This window comes from Eptatretus burgeri, chromosome 1, assembly GCF_056783735.1.
Source record: "Eptatretus burgeri isolate ZD-2024b chromosome 1, Ebu_testis_v1, whole genome shotgun sequence".
In the NCBI taxonomy this organism is placed as follows: domain Eukaryota; kingdom Metazoa; phylum Chordata; class Myxini; order Myxiniformes; family Myxinidae; genus Eptatretus; species Eptatretus burgeri.
Window position 1 is genome coordinate 27,973,163 of NC_140961.1, and position 26,447 is coordinate 27,999,609.

At 50.8% G+C, this 26,447-nt stretch overlaps 1 protein-coding gene across 4 annotated transcripts in view; it reads left to right on the plus strand.

Annotated features, from left to right (window-relative positions):
* The window catches only part of LOC147034105 (calcium release-activated calcium channel protein 1-like), a 67,563-nt gene that overhangs the window by 38,035 nt on the left and 3,081 nt on the right, over window positions 1-26,447 (plus strand). The window contains exons 4-5 of one of the 4 annotated variants that reach the window (XR_015056973.1): window positions 20,746-20,862; window positions 24,994-26,124. Coding sequence is in view for 3 of the 4 variants with exons in the window: in XM_085876512.1 (XP_085732638.1) it covers window positions 20,746-20,862; window positions 24,994-25,111 (235 nt within the window). In the remaining variant the exon portion in view is untranslated. Of the gene's footprint in view, window positions 1-20,745; window positions 20,869-24,993; window positions 26,125-26,447 lie in introns of all 4 variants that reach the window. The other 3 variants (XM_085876512.1, XM_085876514.1, XM_085876520.1) reach the window with 3 other exon arrangements.

The following is a 26,447-nucleotide window of genomic DNA, read 5'->3' on the forward strand; positions in this document are numbered from 1 at the left end:
ATAGATCGCCTGAGCCCTTTTTCGCATTTTTGCCTCGAGGTCAAGGTTTACAGGGTCATCAAGTGCAAAATGACCGATTTGTCGAATGGCCTATAAGGAAGCATCGGATGGCGATAATGTATAATGGATTTCATGGGTATTATTAAGAAGATTTAATTCGACTAACTAGTTTTTAAGTTACCTGTGTCGTCTGGCCCTGTTTATTGGGCAACACGAGGTCTGCTGGCTTTGACACGGCATCACGTGGTTATTTTAAATTCAATTTAAATTCTGTTTTCACTTTTCATCGTCTCTAAGGTTGATGAACACTCGGTTGCATCAAGTTTTGTGAAAGTTGAATGTTTATATCCTCAATCTGTGTGGAATTGCATTGCAGTGAGGAGTAGCTTCCATGGGCTTCCATCCGTTTCCATGCCATATAACGAGGCTGTCTTAAGTTCTAGTTGATTTCTGTTTTCACTTTTGGGACCTTCTGGTGGAGCTCCACGTTTTAATGAGGATAATTTTCGTGCAAATCCGCTCAGAAACACACTTTTCATGAGGAAAATATATTCAATTCAAATAACCGTGAGACTCTGGAAGGAACACCACATGCTTTCCGTTCACTGCTTCACCTCGTAACCTGTCCTCCTGAGGGGCTGCTTATTCGTAGAGTCTATGAGATTAATGTTTATATTGTTGTGGTTGAGGAAATTCGCAAACCACCATTCAGGTCCCGTAGGTGAGATATCTCTGTAAGTACATGTGTAGTTAGCCCAAACCCGTTGTTTAGAGGGAATAAATGTCATTCATTCGGGCTGCGACCCTTTAAGATAGCCGTTTTTCTGTTCTATCTTTATTTTGAGCCAACCACGTCTCAACCGCCATCACACAACAACCACCAACCGCAACGCCGCTTCACAACAACAACAACGCCAACAGCCACGACCTTTACCGTCACAACTCGCTCTCGCAATCATCGCATCATCGCATCACCGCCATTCCAAGCGTCACCGTGGCCAGGGACCACCACAATAAACCCTCCACCACCTTCACCTCTCCTCCTTCTGCCGCCATTCCCGCGCCGCTTGTGGGCACCGATCCTGGACTCGTGCGGGGCGCGCGCCGAGCAGCGGGTGCAAAAAGCGGCCTTTCCGAGAAGTCGGATTAGGAATGATTCACGCCCACTTCCGATCCGTCCAATCATTAAGCGCGGGGCGATTCGGCCCCGCCTCCAGGCGCGTCGGAGTAGAATCGATATATGCAGATTCGCGGATCAGGAATGATTCACGCCCACTTTTCCTCCGTCCAATGGGCGAGCGTGGCTCCGCCCCCGAGCCGATCCTGATCCGAAAATCTGCATATGGTTTCTCCTGTCGCACTATAAAGCGCCGAGCGCAGGGCGAATTGAGTCAGTTGAGAGTTTCTGTTTTGGGCTCGGGCGAGTTGGAGAGGTGTGGCAGCGGCAGCGGCAGCGGCAGAGAGAAGAGTTTCTGTTTCGGGCTTGAGGGAGAGAAGAGTTTCTGTTTCGGGCTCGAGTTGGAGAAGAGTTTCTGTTTCGGGCTCGAGTTGGAGTAGAGAGTTTCTGTTTGGGGCTCGAGTTGGAGTAGAGAGTTTCTGTTTCGGGCTGGGGCGCGTTGTGGCGGCAGCGAAGTGTGGCAGCAGCAGTCAAGATGGGTCTGGAGGAGAGTCAGTCTGTTGGGGTTCGGAGTCTGTCGGGGAGCTGCAGAGAGGAGAAGCCGGGAACGCGGTCGAGGGCGCAGTGGAGTCGCTCGTCGCGGGACCCAAGCAAGCCAGCTATCCTCTTTCTCCAGAGCATCAACAACCCCCCCCCTGTTTCCCCCCGCGCTGAGATAGTGCGAAAAGGGGGCCCCGTTCCCACCCCATTCCAAGCAGTGCCAACGAAACCTGCGGAGGAGCGCGGAGTCGGGGCACCGCCGCCATTTTGCGGCTCATCACAAGACGGGTAGGCTCCACGCGGTCTCGGCCCCAGGCCCGTCTGCCCCCTTGTCGTTGAGGGTGGCCCTTTTCTTTTGCTTTTGAGTATATGTGTTGTCGGCACCGTCTGTAAAGTAAAACTGTGTAAGTGTTGCCATGTGCTCGCGTAGTCGGTAGTAGATCTGCATTGTGTTTCTTTTGTTGCATTTGCTTTTGGTGCATAATTGTTGTGTTTTTTTTACATTTGCTTTTGGTGCATAATTGTTGTAATTGTATATGTGTGCTTTCCGTTTGCCGCGGAATAAATGTGCCTTATATTGAACTGTTTTTCCCGTTTCGCTTCGTCTTTTCTTTAATTGAATCTCCATCTTACTTCACGTAAAGGGTTGGTAGTGGGCTAAATACGCCCGAGAATTAATCGGAACCGTCGAGGTTGACGATAACACCGCTCGCCTATCCCGATAGTACGGAACGGGTCGCTTAAAGTGGCCCGTGTCCGAAGTCGACCTGCGGCGAGGTGCGATCGCCCGGTCTACCCTCCGTGTGGGTACTTAGGTAGGTCGAATTTGGCGAACAACCCTATCCCACGCGGGGGGCCGATTGGCACGATCGTGGTGAGGCCGAAAGGCCCACCCGTGACTAGTTCCCGGCGTTAGTCCGAGAGGGTCACGACGGAATTGTCCGTCCGGTGGGCGACGTGCCGCGATTCGAGTTACGTGGCCGCTCGCACGCCGGCGGGCGCGAATTCGCAACAATATTTTAGATGGTTTGGGGATGTGCTCTATAAGTATCTGAAAGAATTCCGGTAAAAAACGGACGTTTTAAAATTTTGTTAGGGCATTTCATCCGACGGCGAGCTGGCTGGTCACGTGACGCCGTACAGACGTGCAGGCAGCGAGTGATTGAGCTTCTCGGTGGCCTGGGGGTCCTTTTTCGTTGGGGTCCAGCTCTGTCCTGGATACAACCATTAAATGCACACACTTGGAGTATTTATTTCACGGCCATAAACGTGGGTTTGAAAATTGTATAATGATGTTGGGAATGATTCCTATAAAATGGAAATTTTTGCTTCGAGCGGCCTCACACGTTTATTTTAAATTCAATTTGAATTCTGTTTTCACTTTCCGTAGTCGCTAAGGTTGATTAACACTCGGTTGCATCAAGTTTTGTATTTGAGCTGACCGTCAAACCCGCTCGGGTGTATTTTAAATTAACCCTGTCTGGTAATCAAAAGAAGATTGAAAATCATCCCAACCAGGAAACTTATTGTTTTTAAGGACACCATAAATGACACAAACAACAGGCATGAATAATTAACGTAAAGTGGTAAATAAGGAGGTGTAAAAGACACTGCAGCAACTGTGGTAAACTTCCGGGAAAAAAATTTCGACAACTTCTTAAATCTTTATTTTATTTAAATCGATTTGTCGTTGAACACAAGAACACAAATTCCTTTCTTGGAACTTTCAAAAACCTTCCGTTTGACAGTACATGGGCAAAATATTACAGCATTTTGCATCATCTTGACCAATCAAATTTGCCGCTCACTCTCTTAGACAAAATAGTGGCTCGTAAGAAATGTAGATCGTGCTCGGAAACGCAACAGGCAAGAGTCTTATTAAAAGACCCTTCCAACGTCCCTTTTTTTCTTTTCCTCAAGACTGCATGGGGTAAGGTCTTCTATGAACTCTTTAGTTCTTCAAGTTGTTAGACCATACAGTTCAAATTTCTCAGCTTCAACATGACCGCAATGTTTTCGTAATATATTGTTGTGGTTGACCAAATTCGCAAACCACCATTCAGGTCCCTTAGGTGAGATATCTCGGTAAGTATATGTGTAGTTAGGCCCAAACCCGTGGTCTAGAGGGAATAAATGTCATTTATGCGTGCTGCGACTCTTCAGGATAGCCGTTTTTCTTTTACTATCTTTATTTTGGACCAACCGCCATTATTACCACCACCAACCACGTCTCAACAGTCATCACAACATCAACCACCCACCACAACGCCGCTTCACCACAACAGCCACGACCTTTACCGTCACACCTCGCAACCGTCGCATCGCCACCGTTCTTGCGCCGCTTGTGGGTACCGGTATTGGACTCGTGCAGGGCGCGCGCCGAACAGCGTGTACAAAACCACGGACTTTCCGCAGAAAAACGGATCAAAAATGACTCACGCCCACTTTTGTTCCGTCCAATCGGTGAGCGAGGGGCGATTTGGCCCCGCCTCCAGGGCGTTGGAGGGCGGTCGCTATATGCAAATTCATGGATCAAAAAGCATTCGCGCCCACTTTTTCTCGGGCCAATGGGGAGCGAGGTGAAAGGTCGAAGGCAGGGGGTCAAAGGCGAAGCCACGGGGCTTATATAAGCGGCTGCGTTCGTCAGAAAAGGGTTGCGCGTTGGAACGAGGTGTGCGTTGGAAGAAGTGCAGTTGGGAGTTCGCGGAGTCGGAGCGAAGAGGACGGAGCTGTGGAGAGGCGGCGGCGGCGAAGGCAGACGAGGGGGTGCTCGCGTCGGTGCCGGGAGCTGCACACCAGAGAGGCCAGCAACGCGACCGAGGTGGAGGAGGAGACGCTCGCCGCGGGACCCGAGACAGGGTTAAATCCTCCTTTCCCCGAGCATCAGCAACCCCCTCCTGTTTCCCCCCGCGCTGAGATAGTGCGACAAAGGGGGCCCCCTTCCCACCCCCTGCCGGACACTGTCCGCGAGGCCCGCGGAGTTGAGGCACCACCGCCGCTCCGCGTCTCATCATCAGACGGGTAGGCCCGACACGGTCTCGGCCCCAGGCCCGCCTACCCCCTCATCCTGGAGGGTGGTTCTCTTTTCTTTTGCTTTGGGAATGTGTGTTGTCGGCGCCGTCTGTGAAGTAAAATTGTATAAGTGTTGCCGTGTGCTCGCGTAATCGGTATTAGATCTGCATTGTCGCATTTGCTTTTTGTCTTCTTCTTTTCTATGTGCTTTTGGTGGAATTGTATATGTGTGCTTTCCGTTCATCGCGAATAAATGTGCTTTATGTTGAACTGTTTTCCCGCTTCGCTTCGTCATTTCTTTCATTGAATCCTCATCTTGCTTCACGTAAAGGGTTGGTAGTGGGCTGAATACGCCCGATAATTAATCGAACCGTCGAGGCCGACGATAACACCGCTCGGTTATCCCGATAGTACGGAACGGGTCGCTTAAGTGGCCCGTGTCCGAAGTCGACCTGCGGCGAGGTGCGATCGCCCGGTCTACCCTCCGTGTGGGTACTTAGGTAGGTCGAATTTGGCGAGCAACCCTATCCCACGCGGGGGCCGATTGGCTCGATCGCGGTGAGACCGAAAGGTCCACCCGTGACTGGTTCCCGGCGTTAGTCCGAGAGGGTCACGACTGGATTGTCCGTCCGGTGGGCGACGTGCCGCGATTCGAGTTACATGGCCGTCAGCACGCCGGCGGGCGCGAATCCGTAACACTGGTGTCAGGTCGTGCGATACAAATCCATCGCCCTCCTCGCGGCACTGGTATCGGAGAACAGGAAAACGGGCTCTCCTGTCTCCAGCTAAATTCACGGGAATCGGTCCAGGGGTGAGAGAAGCGACCCCCGATTCCCTCCAAATTACGAGCGAGCGAAATTAACCCTTCACGAGAAGCAAGATGGCGTCTCAAGGCGAGCGGGAGCCGGGGGTATTAGAAATGGATGTAGAATGTGTAGGATCCATGGCCCAGGATGGAATGCCCGTGCAGGAACATGAACTCGTCCAACTGAACCCAGAGCCCGAAATAGGTGCGGCAGCGGCCGCGGTGTATGACACCTCCCCTCCCCCTCACCACCAAAACCCTTCCCCGATCCCTGCCGAAACGACTCACCCAAGCGCACCCGACATGGCCCAGCTATTCGCCATGCTGGCGGAAATGACAGCGAAGATAAATGCGAACATGAACGAAAAGATGGATACAAATACAAATGAAATGAAAAACGAAATGAAAGGCATGAACGAAAAGATGGATACAAATACAAATGAAGTGAAAACGACGATGGATGCGAATACACAGCAAATGAGGGAAGAAATGAAAGAGCTGCGGGGTGAGACGCAGAACATGGGAATGAGCCTAAAAGGAAGCTTGGAAGAACTAAAAAACGAAATGAAAAAGGAAGTCGACACGATACGAGCGGAGGTGACCGGGTTAAAAGAGAAAGTAAAAGGAGTGGGAGTCGCAATGGAAGAAAGTAAACAAGAGAGGGTAAACGAAATAAAGACGGTGGTGGGAAAAATAGACAAAGTAGGAAAAGGATTGGGAGAAGTAAAACAGGGACAAGACCAAATAAAGGAGGAAATAGGGAGGAACACGACGGCGATAGAGGAATTAAAAAGAGAACAAGGGAAAATAAAGGAGGGATTGGGAGCCGTGAAGGAGGACTGTGAGAAAAGACATCGGGAAATGACAGACAAAGTTGAAAACCTGCGAAAGGAGGTAAAAGCGGAGACACAGAAAGGATTAAAAAGGTGGCGGAGGAATGTAGAAAGAGACATGAGGAGGTAATTAATGAAATGGAGCGGAAAGCCGGAGAAAAGACAGAGGAACTGGGGGAACAGATAGGAAAAAACCGGGGCGAGACAGAAGAGCAGTTTAGGACAACGAGGGAGGAAATATCCAAGACAAATAAGATGGTGACACAGGTACAAGGGGAGGTGGAGCAAATAAGAGAAAAAGTCGGGGAACTGTCGTTAGGAACGATAGGGGAGGAAATAAATGGGGTAATAAAGGGGAAAATGGAGGAAATGGAGAAGAGACTGACGGATAGGGTGGAGGCCCGGTGTGAGAAGCAGGGTGGCCTCCTTCGGGAACAGGAGGAGAGGATATACTCCCTCGAGGCGGATCGTGCCCAGGTGGGGCCGGTGTCACAAGGCGGAGGAGGAGGCTTGCCCGATGCGGGGGTGAGCATGCCAAGCTTGGGGAGGGTAGAGGCCGCGGGGTCTTTTGGCCTAATGGGGGTAACCAGAATGAGTGTTCCGGGGGGTGTGCAGAGTGCGAGTCCAATGGCTTGGGAGAGTAAGCGGGACGACGCGGGGCACGGACAGACGCGGACAAGGGTGGCGGAGCCCCCGGGCAAATGGCTCGGACCCTGCGGGAGTGAGGCACCGTTGGGACTGGGGAGGTACACTCCTCCCGGAGTCCCTGGGGAACGGGAGGAGACCTCGAAAGAACCGAGGGTGCCGCTACCCCCGTACGATGGCAAGACGGACTTGAGGGCATATATGGCCCAGTTCCAGTGTGTTGCCAGAGGCAATGGCTGGAACGAGGTGCAGGGTGTGGCACAACTCACAGCGGCCCTGCGTGGCGTGGCTTTGGAAGTCCTGACCACCGTACCCAGTGAGGGGGCGACCCTGGAGGATCTCCATTCGGCCCTAAAAAAACGATTTGGCATGGACCAGCAGAGCGAGCTTGTTAAAGCTCAGCTCAACAGGCGCAAACGACGTCCCCAGGAATCACTGGGAGAATTGGCACATGACATTCGCCGCTTGGTGGGGATCGCGCACACCAACATGCCACCGGAGTACTGGGAGGAGATTGCCCTGGACCATTTCCTTCGAGCAATAGGGGGCACCGATGTCGGAGCATTGCTCACCGTGTGGCGCCCGGACAACCTCCAGAAGGCGGCTGATACTGCTGCCTGCTGGGAGGCAGCCAGAACGCCATTGGGAGGGGCTGGGCACCACGCGGTGGCAGTCCGACAGGTGGACCCCGTGCACGACAGTGCGCTGGGAGCCGGGGCAACCCTGGGCGACCAAGCGCGAATGGAAAGGATGGTGCAGGGCATGTTCGACCGCCGGTTCGGGAGACCTGTGGAGAGGCGGTCGGGCCCGGGAAGGGCGGGAGATGGGCCATCGGGGGGTACCCCAATTCGGAATGGAGGGGGTATAATTCGGCGTACTGGAGGCAAACACCTTACCAGAAGAGGTGTTATAATTGTGGCGCAGGGGACCACCTGCAGCGGAGGTGCAACGCCCCGCGCAGGGAAAGGCCCCCGCGAAGAGAGGAGCCACGGCCCCCTAGACCACCAACTCCGCCCCGGGTCAATAGGGATAGCCAGGCCCAACCATCACCCCCCCACCAGTCCCCGGGAAACTAAGAAGTGCCGAACATGTAGGGCCGTGTTCGGCAGACTCAGACGGAGAAGAGCCCTCAGAACTGCGACAGGTCATCAGTTGTGGCCAAATTGGCAAAGGTAGCTTAACAATTCGGTGCAAGATTGCCGGCGTAGGGGTAGACGCCGTGGTGGACACAGGAGCAAGCGCCACGATCATCAGCCCTGTGGTCCTTGATTCGAGTGTAGACGGTTGGGATGAGATCCACCGTCTGCAAAACCATAGTTTGCAGCTAGCTACCGGGGCAACGGCCCCTATCATAGGACGTGGTTTCGTGTCGTTTAAATTGGGCACTGTGAAAACCAAGATAGAGGTTTGGGTGGCAGAGGTGTACAACCCATGTCTAATAGGGTTGGATGTGCTGACGGCCGGTGGTTGTAAGATCGACTTGGGCCGGGGGGTCATGCAGTTGGGTGGTGAGGAGTTGCCGTTAGGAGGCGTGAGCACGGATGAGAGGGTGGAGCTGGAGGCTCCTGACTCCGTGGTCATTCCCCCGGGTGCCGAGGCGGTGGTTCCGGCCCGGTGGCGAGCACCCCTAACGTGGCAGGGCCCCTGCGGCCTGGCGGAACTACCGGCAGGGCCGTCAACCCCGGGCTTAGTCGTGGGCCGCACCCTGGTAAGTACCGACGGGCCAATAGCGCCCGTGCGGGTGATAAATGTTAGCACGGAACCACGCACTATCAGGAAGGGCACGAAGGTGGCAGATTGCACCCCAGTAAAAGAGGTCGCAGAGCTGAGGGACGATAACGTCGAGCTGGACCGGCCCCAGAGGGAGTCTCCAGACTCGATTAGGAATTGGCCCGGTCCCATTTGTGAGATGGTAAATCGGAGTAGTGTAGATTTGGAGGATGCCCAGCGGGAGGCCTTATACAAGCTGGTCGACCGACACATCGGGATCTTCTCCTTATCACCCGAGGATATTGGACGTACGGGCCTGGTGCAACATCAGATCCACACCAATGGGGCCCGGCCTGTCCGTCAGCCTGCTCGAAGGCTCCCATGGAGCAAAAGAGAGGAGGCTGATGAACAGGTTGAAAAGATGCTCAATGCAGGTGTCATCGAGCCCTCGGGAAGTCCTTGGATGTCACCAGTTGTGCTGGTTAAAAAGAAGGATGGGACCACGCGTTTCTGTGTGGACTATCGCCAGCTGAACGTGACACTCAAAGACTCCTATCCCCTGCCTAGAATTGACGATACCCTCGACGCCGTTGCAGGCTCTAAATGGTTCTCAACTTTGGACCTCAAGAGTGGGTATTGGCAGGTGGAGATGGATAAGACGGGGAAGGAGAAAACGGCATTTTCCACAGGGAAGGGACTGTATCAGTTCACTGTGATGCCGTTCGGTTTGTGTAACGCCCCCGCCACCTTTGAGAGACTGATGGAGCGTGTACTAGGCGGCATGCCGTGGCAGTCATGCCTGGTGTATCTGGATGACGTCCTGGTACACGCTAAAACATTCACCCAGGAGATAGCCAATTTGGACCAGGTGTTTGGGCACCTCAGGCAGGCAGGGCTGAAATTGAGCCCAGAGAAATGCACTTTGTTCGCGACAGAGGTGGCCTATCTCGGACACGTGATAGGCCGCGAGGGGGTGAAGACCGACCCCGGAAAAATAACAGCGGTAGAGGAGTGGCCCGTACCTACAACTGTCAAACAGGTACGGGGCTTTTTGGGACTTTGCTCCTACTACCGGCGTTTCGTGGCAAACTTTGCGGAGATAGCCAGGCCCCTTCACCGGTTGACGGAGAAGGGGTTGAGATTTAATTGGACGGAGGAGTGCCAGGAGGCCTTCCTCAAATTAAAGGGGTGTTTGACATCCACACCTGTTTTAGCGTACCCCACCGATGACGGGATGTATACCCTGGACACGGATGCAAGCCAGGAAGGATTGGGAGCAGTCTTGTCTCAGACACAGGGGGGCGTGGAAAGAGTGATCGCGTATTACAGTCGGGCCATGAGTAGGCCCGAACGAAATTATTGCGAAACTCGCAAGGAACTATTGGCTATGCTGTCTGCCGTGAGCCATTTCCACCCGTACTTGTACGGGAGGAAATTTTTGGTTCGAACTGACCATTCCTCCTTGCAATGGCTCTTACGGTTCAAGGAACCGGAAGGCCAAATTGCAAGGTGGTTGGAAAAATTGCAGCAGTACGATTTCAGTGTGGTCCATAGAGCCGGTAAGGCTCATGGGAATGCCGATGCGCTCTCTTGACGCCCCTGTCTGAGGGAAAACTGCAAATATTGCACGAGACATGAGGAGAGGGACCAATTGGCAGACGCCTCCCCGAAACTCCCAGTCCGTGCGGCCCGGGTGGTAGGCCCAACTTTGCCACTAACCGCGGGAGAGGAATTTGGTGGATTGGCATGGAGCACGGCCCAGCGGGAAGACCCCGTGATAGGGCCAGTGTACAAATGGGTCCAGGAAAACAGGAGGCCCAGTGGGGAGGAAATCGCCCCATTCGGGGCGCGAACAAAGGCATACTGGGCTCAGTGGAGGACCCCAGAAATGAGGGACAACATCTTGTATCGCAAGTGGGTGGAGATTCCTTCTGAACAAACTTCTTGGCTGGTGATAGTCCCTGATGGGTTTAAGACCCAAATTTTGAAACAGGTGCACGGTACCCGCGCCGGCGGCCATTTGGGCAGGACCAAAACAAAATCTCGGGCCCGCCGGCGGTTCTATTGGGTTAACATGGGGCGCGATGTACAGGACTGGTGTCGAGCATGCGACGCCTGTACTGCAAAAAAGGGACCGCCACAGAGGATGAGGGCCCCACTCCAACTACATCAGGTTGGGGCTCCTCTTGAGCGAGTGGCCATGGACATTTTGGGACCACTGCCCCCCACTCGCCAGGGTAATAAGTACGTCCTCGTAATTATGGACTATTTCACCAAATGGCCAGAAGCCTTTGCCCTTCCCAGCCAGGAAGCAGGGGTTGTGGCCAAGGCCTTCGTAGAAGGATTTGCATGCCGGTATGGGATTCCGCAGGAGCTGCACACGGACCAGGGACGAAATTTTGAGAGTGAATTACTAAAAGAGGTGTGCAGGCTCCTGGAAATTCGAAAAACACGGACAACGCCCCTGAGACCACAGTCTGATGGCATGGTGGAGAGGTTCAACAGGACCCTGGTCCAACAGTTGGCCCTCTTCACCGCCACTAACCAGGAGGACTGGGACGAACACCTTCCGTACCTCCTGATGGCCTATCGCGCGTCCCAGCACGGGTCTACCGCATGTAGTCCGGCGCTGTTGATGTATGGACGGGAGCTGAGAAGCCCCGTCGATTTATTGTGCGGTCCGACGCCTGAGCGGCTTGATAGGCCCCCGGGGGAGGGCTATGCCCGTCGGTTGGAGGAAGGCTTGGAGAAGGTCCACGCCTTCGCACGACACCAGCTCCAACAGGCGGGCATAAAGATGAAGCGCAGGTACGACCACCGGAGCCAGGTGAGCAAATACCCACCGGGGGCGAAGATTTGGTTCTTTAACCCCCGGCGAAGGAAGGGCAGATGCCCGAAGCTCACCTCACCTTGGCAGGGCCCGGGGGTCGTCCTGGCGCAAGTCAGTGACGTGGTCCTAAAAATTAAAATGGGACCACGAGCCCTCCCCCGGATCGTCCACGCGGACCGCCTGAGGCCTTACAAGGGCGACCTTACGCCCTCATGGATATGTCTTGCCGGAGGAGTCGGTGCTGGAACAGCCGCTCCCGCAGAGGCGCAAGGCTCTCACAGCCTTGCAACGAGTTCACGAGCCCAGTAGGGAGGGAGGAAATTCCCCCCTGGGAAATTGATTCATGGGATTATTTGAGGACATGGACAGACTTATGAATGTGTAGAGGGGACGTAGCTTAGCTACGTAGTGTTAAAAGGAACGTGCTGTAGTTTAAGGGACGACGTGGGAGCACGAGTTAGTTAGGGGAGGTAGTTAGGAGGATGGCAAGTTCAGCGGTGTGTGTGTTGAAGAGTTGGTGAGTTGTGAGGTGAGTGCATGTGCTTGGTGAGTGAGTGAGGCCAGCGGGTCTGTGTGTATGGAGCGAATGGGGAATGCATGGTGCGATGAGTGATTGGGGGGAGGAGTGACTCCCGCCCAAGGGACCCCGGGGTCAGAGTAAAGTGAGTTAGCTGGGTTAGTCAAATTGAAAAATGGAGGTCGTTTTGTTGTTGGTGGGAGTGTAGGCTCGAGACCCGTTTGGAGGGGTGCAGGATCCCTGTTGACGGGCTTGGGAGCGTGGCTGCGAAAGGTATCGCATCGCTGAGTGGGTACCCCGGGCACCAGGCTAGTCGGCCGTGGTAGGCCAAGGGCCCATGGGGGGCCGGGATAGCGTAGTGGGCACGGGTGCGTCTGCTTGGTGCGGAGGCCCGGGGTGCCATTAGCCGCGTGGGCAGTGTTGTGGGCACGGGTGACCCTCGGAAAGGGGCCTGGGAAGCCAGCCTGCCACGTGTGCGTTTCAGGGGAGGTGCCATGGGGGGCACTCCCCGGTGTTAGGGAGCTGGTAGGCTCGGAGGCAGTGTAGTGCCCGGGGGTGCCATCGTCGGAGAAGCGGCAGAGGGTCGTGCCTGCCAAAGGGAGCCACGTGTCCCAGCCATGAGACCGTGTGAGGGCACGGAGAGAAAATTGGGGGGCGAGGCCCGGAATTGTGAGGACACCAACACAGGCGACGGGAATCTGGGTTGTTAGAACCAATAGTTTAAGCGAGAGGCGCTTGTTGAAAGCCCCGGGGTAGTTTAACAGTTAAATGGATAGGGTAGATTAGGAAGTGTACCCCTCCGCACCATCCATCCCCTCGCTCTCGTTGTGGGCCGCTGGACCCACTTTGGTTGTAGATCGCTGAACTCTGGGGAGGCCATTCTGAGGCTTGAGTTGGGCCTCGACACAGGACGCTAGCTCTCCCTTGTTCCCCTCCGGGAAGGGAACGTAGGGGTTGGGAGTAGGCTAGGTGACAGGATAGGTTAGCCGAACGAAGACGATAAAGGGGGTTAGGGGACGATTTATAGTGGGGAAGTAAAAGTAAAAAAAAAAAAGTTGGGGCTAAATTGGGTTTTGACAAATTAAGGGAGTGGGTGTAGACAGTGACAGGCAAAGGCGATAGGTGGGAGGGAGACAGGTAGGGTAGGTCCGAGCCCGTCTTTCAAGTGGCCAGCACCACCGCACTCCCTCCACCAACCTCCACTGAACAGCAAAGGCTGGCCAACTTCATCGGCTGGCCGTGTTTTGCTTCAAGGCGGAGGCCGGCCAACTTCATCGGCAGCTGTTGTTTTGCTGCAAGGCCTGTGCCATCGGCTGGCCGTGTTTTGCTTCAAGGCTTGTGCCGGCCACTTCATCTGCTGGCTGTTTTTCTTCAAGGCCTGTGCCGGCCAGTTCATCTGCCGGCTGTGTTTGCCTGCAGCGGCCTTCTTCTGCGGGCTGTGTTTGCCTGCTCACCTTTGCCATGCCATGCCCACTGCCCATGTTCACCAGCCCCGTTCAATTTTTGCTTTGCCCCCCCCCCCTGTTCGTTTCCATGTGCGCCAGGATCCGCAAGGCAACAGTTTGCAAGCTGCGAGAACTGCCCTGTTGGCAGCTACAACACGGGCCTGCAGTGGCGGCCCGTGCACCGTGTTTGCGTCCATCCATTCATCCATCCACTCGTTGTGTTTATTGCGTGTGCCACTTGAGCTGGCACGGAGACTGCGTTTGTGCAGCCCATGCACCGTTGTGGTTCACTGCGTTCAGTTCAAAAGGGAAGGCCTTGGACTGCGTGTGAGCAGCCAGCCACGTTCCCCATCACCTGCATTGTTTGAGCCAGAGACTGCATGCGAGCAGCCTGGCTCCCTGCTAACTGCTTTCTTTTTGCAGAGTTCATTGATCCTGGGCCATGGTTTAGTGTAAAATTTGTAAGTTAAGGTTAAGATGTACTGTAAATATGAGTGCGCCCCCGGCATGTCTGTCCTAGCGCCGGCAATTTTATTTAAGTCGTCCGTGTGAGTGAGTTTGTTTAGGTAGTTACGCAGCCCTTAGGTTATTTATTTTGGGGACATGAATACCATGAATGTCGCACTCAGGGATCCGTAGGTAAAATGTACTAGGGGAAAACTACACATGATGGCACACGAAAATTTGACGACTCGGGACGAGTCTATAAAAAGGGGAGGGGGTAGTGTTGTGGTTGACCAAATTCGCAAACCACCATTCAGGTCCCTTAGGTGAGATATCTCGGTAAGTATATGTGTAGTTAGGCCCAAACCCGTGGTCTAGAGGGAATAAATGTCATTTATGCGTGCTGCGACTCTTCAGGATAGCCGTTTTTCTTTTACTATCTTTATTTTGGACCAACCGCCATTATTACCACCACCAACCACGTCTCAACAGTCATCACAACATCAACCACCCACCACAACGCCGCTTCACCACAACAGCCACGACCTTTACCGTCACACCTCGCAACCGTCGCATCGCCACCGTTCTTGCGCCGCTTGTGGGTACCGGTATTGGACTCGTGCAGGGCGCGCGCCGAACAGCGTGTACAAAACCACGGACTTTCCGCAGAAAAACGGATCAAAAACGACTCACGCCCACTTTTGTTCCGTCCAATCGGTGAGCGAGGGGCGATTTGGCCCCGCCTCCAGGGCGTTGGAGGGCGGTCGCTATATGCAAATTCATGGATCAAAAAGCATTCGCGCCCACTTTTTCTCGGGCCAATGGGGAGCGAGGTGAAAGGTCGAAGGCAGGGGGTCAAAGGCGAAGCCACGGGGCTTATATAAGCGGCTGCGTTCGTCAGAAAAGGGTTGCGCGTTGGAACGAGGTGTGCGTTGGAAGAAGTGCAGTTGGGAGTTCGCGGAGTCGGAGCGAAGAGGACGGAGCTGTGGAGAGGCGGCGGCGGCGAAGGCAGACGAGGGGGTGCTCGCGTCGGTGCCGGGAGCTGCACACCAGAGAGGCCAGCAACGCGACCGAGGTGGAGGAGGAGACGCTCGCCGCGGGACCCGAGACAGGGTTAAATCCTCCTTTCCCCGAGCATCAGCAACCCCCTCCTGTTTCCCCCGCGCTGAGATAGTGCGACAAAGGGGGCCCCCTTCCCACCCCCTGCCGGACACTGTCCGCGAGGCCCGCGGAGTTGAGGCACCACTGCCGCTCCGCGTCTCATCATCAGACGGGTAGGCCCGACACGGTCTCGGCCCCAGGCCCGCCTACCCCTCATCCTGGAGGGTGGTTCTCTTTTCTTTTGCTTTGGGAATGTGTGTTGTCGGCGCCGTCTGTGAAGTAAAATTGTATAAGTGTTGCCGTGTGCTCGCGTAATCGGTATTAGATCTGCATTGTCGCATTTGCTTTTTGTCTTCTTCTTTTCTATGTGCTTTTGGTGGAATTGTATATGTGTGCTTTCCGTTCATCGCGAATAAATGTGCTTTATGTTGAACTGTTTTCCCGCTTCGCTTCGTCATTTCTTTCATTGAATCCTCATCTTGCTTCACGTAAAGGGTTGGTAGTGGGCTGAATACGCCCGATAATTAATCGAACCGTCGAGGCCGACGATAACACCGCTCGGTTATCCCGATAGTACGGAACGGGTCGGTCGCTTAAGTGGCCCGTGTCCGAAGTCGACCTGCGGCGAGGTGCGATCGCCCGGTCTACCCTCCGTGTGGGTACTTATGTAGGTCGAATTTGGCGAGCAACCCTATCCCACGCGGGGGCCGATTGGCTCGATCGCGGTGAGACCGAAAGGTCCACCCGTGACTGGTTCCCGGCGTTAGTCCGAGAGGGTCACGACTGGATTGTCCGTCCGGTGGGCGACGTGCCGCGATTCGAGTTACGTGGCCGTCAGCACGCCGGCGGGCGCGAATCCGTAACAATATTGTTGCAGTTCTCGGAACCGCATGCATACAACAGATAGGTGTCCCAAGACGGTTATTCCATTATTATACGTGTAAATGGTCCCTTTCCTTTTGTTTAGCGGGACAACAAGGTGTTGCGACGATCGAATAGCAAGGATTGCTTAAATCATTTTTCTTCTTCATTCATCCCCACTCTTCTTCTTTTCTGACTATTCCTGAGGTAAATCAGCCACGTGCGCCTTGGAAGCCAGCGCGTGTGGCGCTGCGGTGGGGAAACTTCAGGGAGTGTGCTAGTTGGTGCTGGACAATTGACTCGAGCTTCCAATGGTCTGGGGAGAATTGCTGATTGCATTAGAAAGGCATGCAAGTAAATACCTCTTAAGAGGCGGCGCGAATGGTGTTTTTCACGGCACGGGAAACACGGCCAGCACAACACCCACGCTGCATGAGACGCGTGCAGAGACCAATAAAGCCGACTCCACACCATGTTGGGCAGGATACGAGTGTGCGGGTAGAAGCGGCTTGTTCTTTTTTTTAACCTCAATACCCGACACATATTGGTGTTCGCCCCGCGCACACTCTAGCGGAGTCATGTGAGTGTGAGCGCTGGCCACGTGCGTAATGGTGGAACCGCGCGCACTGTATGGAATGTGCTCGAAAGCAGACACGTACGCCGCTCGTGAAACGTGCATGGATTTATCCATGGCGATGTACCCTCGGTCTTCGCTGGCAGCGGTGGATTCTCAACGGATGGTGAACGTCTTCTCGTCTCTGCGGCCAGCGAGGCTGCGATCGAGCCAGGGAATGTACAGTGCGGGCCACATTGGCGCGTGTGGAATGAGCGCGTTGATCGACGCTGGTCAAACACCCGAGCGGGCATGCAGGACCCTCGACCAGTCGCCCGGGGGTTTTTGCAGGATGATTCGCATGCCAATTTCAGTGTGGGCGATTCATGTCATCTCGTGGGGTCGGAGCGCAATATTCCCACTGTCTGGGATGGCCTTGCCGGAAACGAAGTGAGGCGGTATCCGGCCCAAGCTGGTGGGCCACGTGAGGGGTCGGGGCCAATCGGAGCGCCCGATTCGGGTGATGACGTTTGGATTCGGCATCGCCCCTCCCCCCCCGAGCTGCGGGCCCTATAAAAGTCGGGCAGTCCCTCTGGCCCAGATTGTCTGTGTTTCCTGCCTCCTCGTCTCCACCCACGCCTTGTCGGCACCGCCACGACCTGCCTCCTGCTCCTGGACTCCACCTCCTCGTGTCCGCCCACACCACGTCGACCCCACCCGCTTACCTGATCTCATCCACTGCTCCACCCTCACCCTGTGGACTCCGCCCCTTCTCCACTCAAGCTACTCCTTCACGAGCACAGTCTCCACATGTGCGGCTTGGGCCAGAGGCAACGCACCCACTGTCAGGTAGCACCCCGGAGCATCCCCCCACCCCCCCCGAAACGTATTGGTGGCACGTCGTGCTATCGGGCGCGCAGGTACCGAGATCATAGCCTCAACCCCCCCACCCCCCTGGTTGCAAAACTCCCTCTTCGTGTGTGTGTGTGTGCGTGTGCGTGTGCGTGTGCGTGCGCGTGTTGCTGCCTGTCTGCTTTAGTAAGACTGCAGAAGATTGTTATTATTTTCGCGTTAAGTCTGCTCTGTGTCCCCTTTTGCAAGTTGCCTGTTTATTGTCGCACCATGCTTCTTTCTATCCCTGCATTACACACAATAATAAATCTTCACTGTGCCACATATTTTTTTCTCACCTGCTTGCAAATAAATTATTATTATTATTAGGAATGCTCCCTGCTCGTTTTTGTCTTTTCTTCCATTGATCCAGCATGGTCCGAATCCAAGTTTAGCTGGGACTTTTTTCCCAACGATCCGTTCCTTTTAGCTGGTACATCCTTGGCAGTGTCGCTCGGCTGCATCCGATCCAGTAGAGTGATCCGGTTCGGACAAGGCGTACTGAGGGCGTGTTCCCCAGTAATTGAATCACCTGATTAATTAGGTAACCGGATTAACCCATAGACGGGAGGACCCTTGGTCACGTGGTTGAGTTATTGGTATCCACGGTCAGTTAAGCGACCCGCCGCATCACAAAATTATCCGTGTGCGACGGCCTACAATTCCGGGGAGTCTGGTGGAAACCGACATAGCTTCTCCCACATAGTGGTCTTCTCACCCGACCGCCCAGCCCGCAACAATATTATTCAATCTGATTTTCCAACTCATTGAAAACATTCTTCAGTTGCTGCTGAGTGATTTCATAAATTGCAGATGCAATCTGAGCCCAAGATTCTTCCAAATAATATGGTTTTGATGAGTGAACAACAGTTTCAACATTGTCCCATTAAAAATTAGGCCAATAGGGACATGCCAAGCAGTTGGCCCATGTCCACTGATCCACTCATCTCAGAAGTCGTCATTCAAGAACTGTCACACATTTGAAGCACAGACAAAGGGAGCACCACCTTGCTGCAGAAAGTGCTAACTGAAAGATTTAATCTGTTGTAGTTCAGGGACAAAAATGCTGCAACATTGCAAAATAACATTCACCATTGACTGTTTCCTTGTGATAAAAGATAGAACCAAAAATGTCCGACTCCCTGGGAGTGTAGCAGACATTGATTTTATTTATTTATTTATTTTGTGAGTCTCTTTCATATTGCCAGACTTCTGAGGTTTTTCCATCCCGCAATGTGGAAATTGTTGTGGTTGACTTCACCACTCGTGTGGAATGTTTCCTCATTAGAAAAAAGTGAACTCATCAAGAAACCCAGGGGCATTGTGGAGGTTTGATTTGAACTCTTGACAGAAGTCTATGCATGTATGGTGGAAATTCTCTTGCTGTAACATTTTATTGATACTGAACCTTTGAAGAGTGTTCATGCAATATCTCTGAGAATGTTATGTGCCATTGATTGTGGGAAGTTTAGTTCACCAGATGAACCTCACACCAACTTTCGTGGACTCCTTTCAAATGCTTATTGGACGACGGCCATAAGTCTCCTTGCTGATTTGAGGCCTTCCGGATCGTGGTTTGTCATTCACTGATCCAGTTTCTTTAAACATTTTTTTATGCCTCCTCTGATGAAGTTGCCGATGGCATTATGTTTTCAGGTTGTCCATACGGCCATGCAAATTTTCTGTTTTCGCTACAACCGCCTGTCCGATTGACACAAAAATTTCACCATGGGTGCGACGACTCGCGTACAATGTTTTCATGATAATTATGATGTCATAGCTCATGTGGTGTGGCAGCCATGTTGGAAAAAAGGAAAAACTTTGGACCTCTGAATCTTCCAAACCGCTCAATAGAAAAAAATTTGAAACTTGTTACATTCTAAGTACTCCCCATGGGAAACGAGTTTGATTTTTAGCTCACCTGAAACGTAGTTCCGAGGAGCTTATGGGATGGTGCGTCGTCTATCTGTCTGTCCGTCTGTCTACAAACTTTCAAACTTCTTCTCTAAAACTGCACATTGCATTTCGATGAAACTTCACCACAACGTTCATCACCGTATATGTACCAAAGTTTGTTCATGGCATTAAAAAAAAATCGGGCCCGATAGGGGTGTATGGGGGTTGCCCCCCAAAATATGTATTTGTTTTCTTCTCAGAAACTACACATGCAATTCTGATGAAACTTGCCCACAACCTTCATCACCCATAACGTACCAAAGTTTGTTCACGGCATTAAAAAAAATCGGGGTCTGAGGTGGTGTAAGGGGGGAGTTTACGGAGAGGTTGCCCCCCCCTAAATAGATATTTGCTTTTTCTCAAAATGACACAAACAGATTCTGATGAAACTTGATTTCAACCTTCATCATCCATGATGTACCAAAGTTTGTTCTTGACATTAGAAACATCAGGCTCTAACGGGGTGTAAGGGGTTGCCCCCCCCCCAAATATGTATTTGTTTTCTTTAATATTCCGAATCTGGGTTCAGGGATTTAAATTAAACTTGGTACAAGTATTGTAATGATGTGGGCGGAGGCATATCTGGTGACGTCGTGACGTCGAAGAGGGCCCTTCTAGTTTTAATATCCGATTGTTAATCGAGTTCTTACGTGGTACATATTTCCTGTAATGAGCAGCGAATTTTATTCTCAGCTATTATGGACCTCCGTTCTATGAGCCACAACAAACGGTTAACCTATTTTTCTGCTGTCACCATTTTCATTTGATTTCAGCATCTGACATGAAATGAAAAAACATGAACACAACATTCCCCAAACTTTGTGAATTATGCTTTCATGTACATTTTATGGTTTGCTTGCATCATGTGTACATCCAAAGTTATTCATGTTTAAAGTGACACAAGTACTTTATAACTAGCCTGTGGAAGTACATAGTATTTATGGAATGAATTTCGTATGGGCAAAAAATAAAAACGTGCAACACACAATCATGGACTATACCGTATTTAGCCCCCCCCCTCCCACCTCCGCCCACCCCCGACAACCTTTCATTTGATTTTCCCCACTCCTTTCCAGCTCCTCATTCCCTCTATACTACTTTCCACTTCCTGGATCCATGCCAGAGTCCAGTAATCTATACTATTGTGTGATAGCACTAGCTGAATGACCTGATTGGATGTCAATTTATTTTTAATGGAAAGGAAAGAAACAGAGCGAGGAATCAAAAAGCAAGTCATTGAGTATTCATTTTTACCACTCATCCTTTTGAAGACACCTTAAACCTCTTGTGTATGTGCCCACTCTGCCTATGATGGTGTTCCACTTTGTGTGATGTCCTTTGTCTATTAAATGTCATATATGAATACTGTTTAATCGTAATGAAAGAATTTCTCACTTTTAACTGAATTGCTATCGTGAGATGTCGTGGAGAGGCTCGACCTGAATTGATGAACAGTATTAATGGTGTTCTCATTCCTCTGCACAGGTGATATTGCTATGCTGGGTGAAGTTCATCCCAGTAGGAGCGAAGTATTCCCAGGTGGGGATGACCATTCCCACGCATGTCATCTCCCCTGAATCAACCCCAGTTAACTGCTCATTGGTGAGAGTGAGTGAGCGAGTTTGTGCAATTTCCTTTGTTGGCGTGAGCTCTGTTTTTCACAAGCATGCTGTTGAAATATTGTGTGCCTCTTCATGTTTTATTGCATTTATATTCCCCTCCTTGAAAACATTTTGTGTCACTGACCTGTGACTCGTCCCTTTCTTCTGATTAGCAACATGAACAAATGTTAGTGTGTACCTTAACTTGAACAACAATCAACATAGTCTTTAGGATTCGAACCTGGGATCATGAGCCATGTGTTCACATGAGAACACCAAGCAAGCCAGCCCAGAGTAAGATGACGGTGTTTCATGATATTTAAAGGCGACAGACCGACTGTAGATGAGTATGCAGGAGGATGTGGGAAGGGGATGATTAGTGAAGGTGAAAATGTGCATGGGGGAGGATGGAAGATGAAATGATTTTGTAATGGGCTTTTGCTAAGAAACACTATATAAGGGCAAGATTGGATAAACAATTGGAGAGTTCCAATGGTGAGAGAGAAGGGAGACACTTTTGTTGGGGTAATCAGAACCTTGATTTTGGAAGGTTAACAAGCAGTTGGGTTTCCGCAATCTGATGGGGGGGAATACGCGTGAGCAGATCAGGTTTTTATTTTATTTTATTTTAAATTTTTGTATTCCATATCGAGGCTTGTGTAAGAGCTAACACGCAGAACATCACAAAGGGAGCAGGAGATGAGAGGGGTGGGAGAGGGAAGCACAAAACCGTGGGGAACAGAGACATTAGGAGATCTGTGGAAGGGAGAGGGATGGAATGGGGGCAGGGTACATGGGGTAAACAAGATGGACGATACAGGAACTTTCAGGAAGGAAAGCAGGGAATATGAAGGAGGTGGGTTTGGGGTGGATTAACGGGGGTAGAAAAGATCGTGATTTTGGATGGAGGAAGATGAGAGATGGTGGTGAACAGCTGTTTTGAAGACCTGGAGGGAAGAGTAGGATTGAAGAGTGTGGGAGTTTGTTACAGAGGTGGGAAAAAAAAGAGGAATGAAAGGGTGAAGGTGAGCAGTGATTCTTGATTTTGGTAGTTTCACCAGAAGGGAGTCCTTTCGGACAGTCCTTTCGGAGACGGTACTTTCGGAGAGACATTGTGAGACTGTGAGATTTGTTGGATTGAACGACATGTTCCAAGTGTTGAACCAGTTCGTGATTTTATGCAGATCTGCAGAGAGTGAAGAGGCTGCTGCTTGTGGATCTGAGGGATGACAGATGATATGGCAGAGGGTGGAGTCATCAGCAAAGAGATAGAGGACTTTCCAGAGTCGGAGAGATCATTGATGAAAGCCAGAAACAGCACAGGGCCCAGAACACTGCCTTGAGAAACTCCAGCCTGAACAGGAAGAGGGGGTGAGAGAATTCCATTAAGGACCACGTGTTGACTGACAGGAGAGGAAATCTGTGAGCCATGAGTGGAGATTGCCTTCAATACCATAGGAAGAGAGTTTGGTGAGTAGTGCCGGATGCCAGACCGTATCGAAAGCACGCGATATGGCTCTGATGTCATGTCTAGCATTGAGGACCTCCATCCATTGTTGTGAAAGCAAAATCTGCATGTCCAGGGTAGAGTGACCTGATCTGAATCCAAATTAATGATCGAATTTGGAGGAGGGAGACAGGTTTGAGAGTTCAGACTTGAGATTGGAAAGATGTTGTTTCCTGGTTCCCCTGAGGGTAGACACAAACTTGTTCCGAGCTTCGTGGAAGGAACTGAGATTGCCTTCAGTTGCATTAGCCTTCCATGAGGCGAAGGCAAGTTGCTTCAGGACAACTGCCTTGCCACGAGCTTTAGTGTATCATGGGCGGGAGGAAGGGTTGGGCAACTGAAGATGAGATGGGATAAATCTGTGCATGAGGGAGAGCAAGTTTCTTTGAAAGAATTCCCAAGATGAGTTTATGTTGGAGAGAGTAGAAATGGGAGACAAGTCTCGAAGTTTGATGGCTACTTGAAGTCCCTGCCAGTCTGCCTGAGTGAAATTCCAGACTCGGCGCTGAGGTGATTCTCTTATAATGGCCAGAGATGACCACTTTAACAAGCACGTGGTCAGAAGAACCGATTCGAGCAGAAGAACAGCATACATTTTCTGGGAAATTGGTCAAAATCAAATCCAGAAGAGATGGAGGACCGTTGGTTGAGAACCGTGTCCGGAAGTTGACCGATTGAGTCGGTCCCAATGAGTCGCACAAATCCTTTGATAAGTGCTATGGTAGGTGAGAGAGGTACCCACACCCAGCCAACTGGCATGATGACAATTTGTCACCACATGTGAGGAAGAGAGAGTTGGGATGAGAGGTTAGAAGTTGCTCCATGTTTTTGGCAAGCGAGATGTAAATGGAGTCATCACTGTTTGGTGGACGGTACAGCACACCTATAAACATGAAGTGGGAGTGGAGGGGAAGCCATAGCCAGAGGTATTCCTGGGGGTGTGGGGGAGTGAGGAATAGAGTTTTTGATGGAGAGCAACACCTCCACCAGGACGAGGCTCAGGTCTGTCATACCGGAGGAGTGAGTAACTTGGGAGAGATACTCAGGAGTCAGAGACGTCTTGAAGGAGGAAAGTTTCTGTTAAGTAAGTTAAGATTATATCTGGTTTGTCAGTGGCAACCTGACTGATCTCTCCAGGTTAGAGCGAAGGCCTCGGATGTTTGAGGACCACACTGTTAAGGAAGAGTTTCTGTTGATAGAGACACTGAGGTGTGATGTGCAAATGCTTTGTAAGCCGTGTGGAGCTCTCAGGAAAGACTTGGTGTCGTGTAGTATGCAAAGTTTCTGTCTGTATCTTGAGATTCGTAGTTGTTCTATGAGCCTCGCTCCTGTAGAGAAAAAGAAAAGTTGCTTTTTCAGAAGGGTTTGTAACTGTTGGGTGAGATGTGTTCAAGGCATGAACTAAAAATTTTTTAGAAGATGATCACAGTAGATACTTGTTATCTTGCCAGTTCTTTCAGTGAGGCATGAGAAATGCTTGGCTGAAATGGCGTGTTGTAGATTCTGATTTTTCTCATGGGTTTGCTGTGTGGAATACAGCTGTTTCTGCTGATGCCAGGTTAAGGACCACCTGAAGAGGACAAGGAATGGAGATTTTAACAGAATGGGATTTGAGAATACAAGCATTGGTGCCACCTGTGCTTGTTGCAAGGCGTGTCAGAAACTCGTGCATTCGAGGCGATTGAAGAATTCAAGCACTTTGTCTTGTCACACACAGTTTGTTGTGATGGCCTCTGTTGCGGGACAGGGAACATGCAACAAAGATGTGATGGACTTAGCCTTGTTTTTGAGAAGATAGACCAGTTAGAAAGCCCATCTTTCAGATGAGGCTGTCTTTGTTGCAGTATCTTTTCAGAGGATAGATGCACATTTGCTGTAGGCCTTGCAAAGTGACCCAAAGTTACCTTTAGTCGAGTTTGCCTTTCATCTCAAGATAGATAGAATATAGGCAATATGAGGGCGACCCCTTCACCACGAGCTTGTGCATCAGGGCCAAGGAGACAGGCAGGTGCAGGTGAGATCAGCTGGAGCAATTTAGCTTGACCCATATGGTGTTCTCACCTGATCGCAACATGGCTGTTGGGATAATATAATATAATGAAATCCCATGTACTGTGTCGATGTGTCCATTTTATTGTTATTTTTAATTCGTGTGAAAGTACACTTATGTCCATAAATGTCATCATCCAACCTGTGGCACATGTATGACCTTATTCATGGCTGGGCATGGAACTCAAAACATGAAAACCTTTAAAAGATGGTGTTTGAAACTTTCTACTTGACCTCAGTTCGAAGTACACTGTGTGCAATATGTTTGAGCAAATGGCATTGTTTATCAATTCGAAAATTTTAACTGTTTCATGCGAACAGGGTCACGTGACCAGCTATCGATGCTGGGCTGTTTGCATATCATTTGTGAAAATATTGGCGTAATCAGCCATTGGCTTGAACCAGCTGTGAACAAAATGCAAGTTATCCCTATTTGACCATCGAAGGGATGGCTTTTAAAGAATGAGGAAAACAATATTTCTTTTAGTTTTGTGGCAATGTCTAAATGTAAATGTGCTGTTTACCTCATTCTGCTATGTTTAAGCACCTCTTGATATGCAGTCATGCCTCGCTTAGCGCTCTGGGTGCGTTTCTGGAAAAGAGAGCGCCAATCGAAGATGTGCTGAAAGGGATCGTTACACCATTGTTCGTACGGAGAGGCATTTCAGACAGCATTATTTTTATTGCACGAGAGGTAGGTGAGGGCTTAATCCGGGTATCACTCATCGCATCTTAACTATAATTCTCCGTCTGTCCATCTGTCTGTTCCCAGGTACCGCAAAAACGGCTGAACTGATCGCAACCATTTTTTGGGTGTGTAATCCTGGGACCCATTGGAGTAAAATAGGCATAAATATAATAACATGACCCCCTTGACTGCTCCCGTAGGGAGTGGGTGCTTTTAGTTAATAATAATAATATAGATGGTAAATATGTAATTTTGCAAATAAAAATAATCGTTTTTATTATGACTCGCAGAGTACCCACCTGAGTGTGGAACAATCTTGTTCCAAGTGTGCAACACATTCTTCCGACGCGTCCCTTGATTTGGATGGTGTACAGGCAAAAGACCGCTGCCTCGATTGCTCCCAAAAATAAAAATAACCTGGGTTATTATCTGAAGTGGAAACGTCCCGACTGCTTGTGTGCATATATAATACTGTACATCATGGTTATATGGCTTGGATAATTCCAATTGCACTCCCTTCCCCTCCCTCCCCAAAAAGGGGGGAAAATACCATAAATACATATGCCATAGCTCCCATTATAGTAAGATGATAACATCAGTAAGTGCATTCTGCATTCGCAAAAACATTAAATATGTACACTCCTTGAACGAGTTAATTTTGTATTGATTAACGAAGTGGTGGACTGGGCAAAAGCTTTTATCTTCCCTGCATTGTTTGTAATTGTTCTAATGGTCGACGTCGCCAAGTCGAGCGCATGATCCACTTCCACCTGACGCTCACCCACCTAGATCCACATTAGCACTTGCATTTTCACATCCTAACTGATGCTTCTCCTTGACACTAGTCACATTTCCAGCACGAATGCTTGCAGTCCTTTTTGCAGACATTATGGGAGTAAAATGCTCATGAAAACGCAGCACTGTAAGACAGAGAGACCAAGACGGAGTAAGCAGTGCTTGCTTATTGGCACAGAGTGCGTGCATACAGTACAATCGATGACAGCGGGTGCGTTTACTCGGTGAGCTCCGCGTGTTCTGGATTTTCTTTATTTTGATTCGTAAAAAAATTTATTCGGGACAAACGGCGTTATAACGAATCGGTGTTTTACGAGGCCAGTATTAAGCGAGGTATACCTGTACTTCCGCGATGAAATGTGAACATGTATGAAAAATTGTTTTCGTGAATTTTAATTGCACATGGCTCACTTGAATCGAGCTGTCATTTCCTCCCTTTTAATGCTCGCTTTGTTTACTTAACTTCTTCCCGTTTTTACGAGTCTTGTGAAATTATGATCACTTCCTTCCTTTTTCTTTTTTTTTTTCACCTGAGGCAACGTTACAT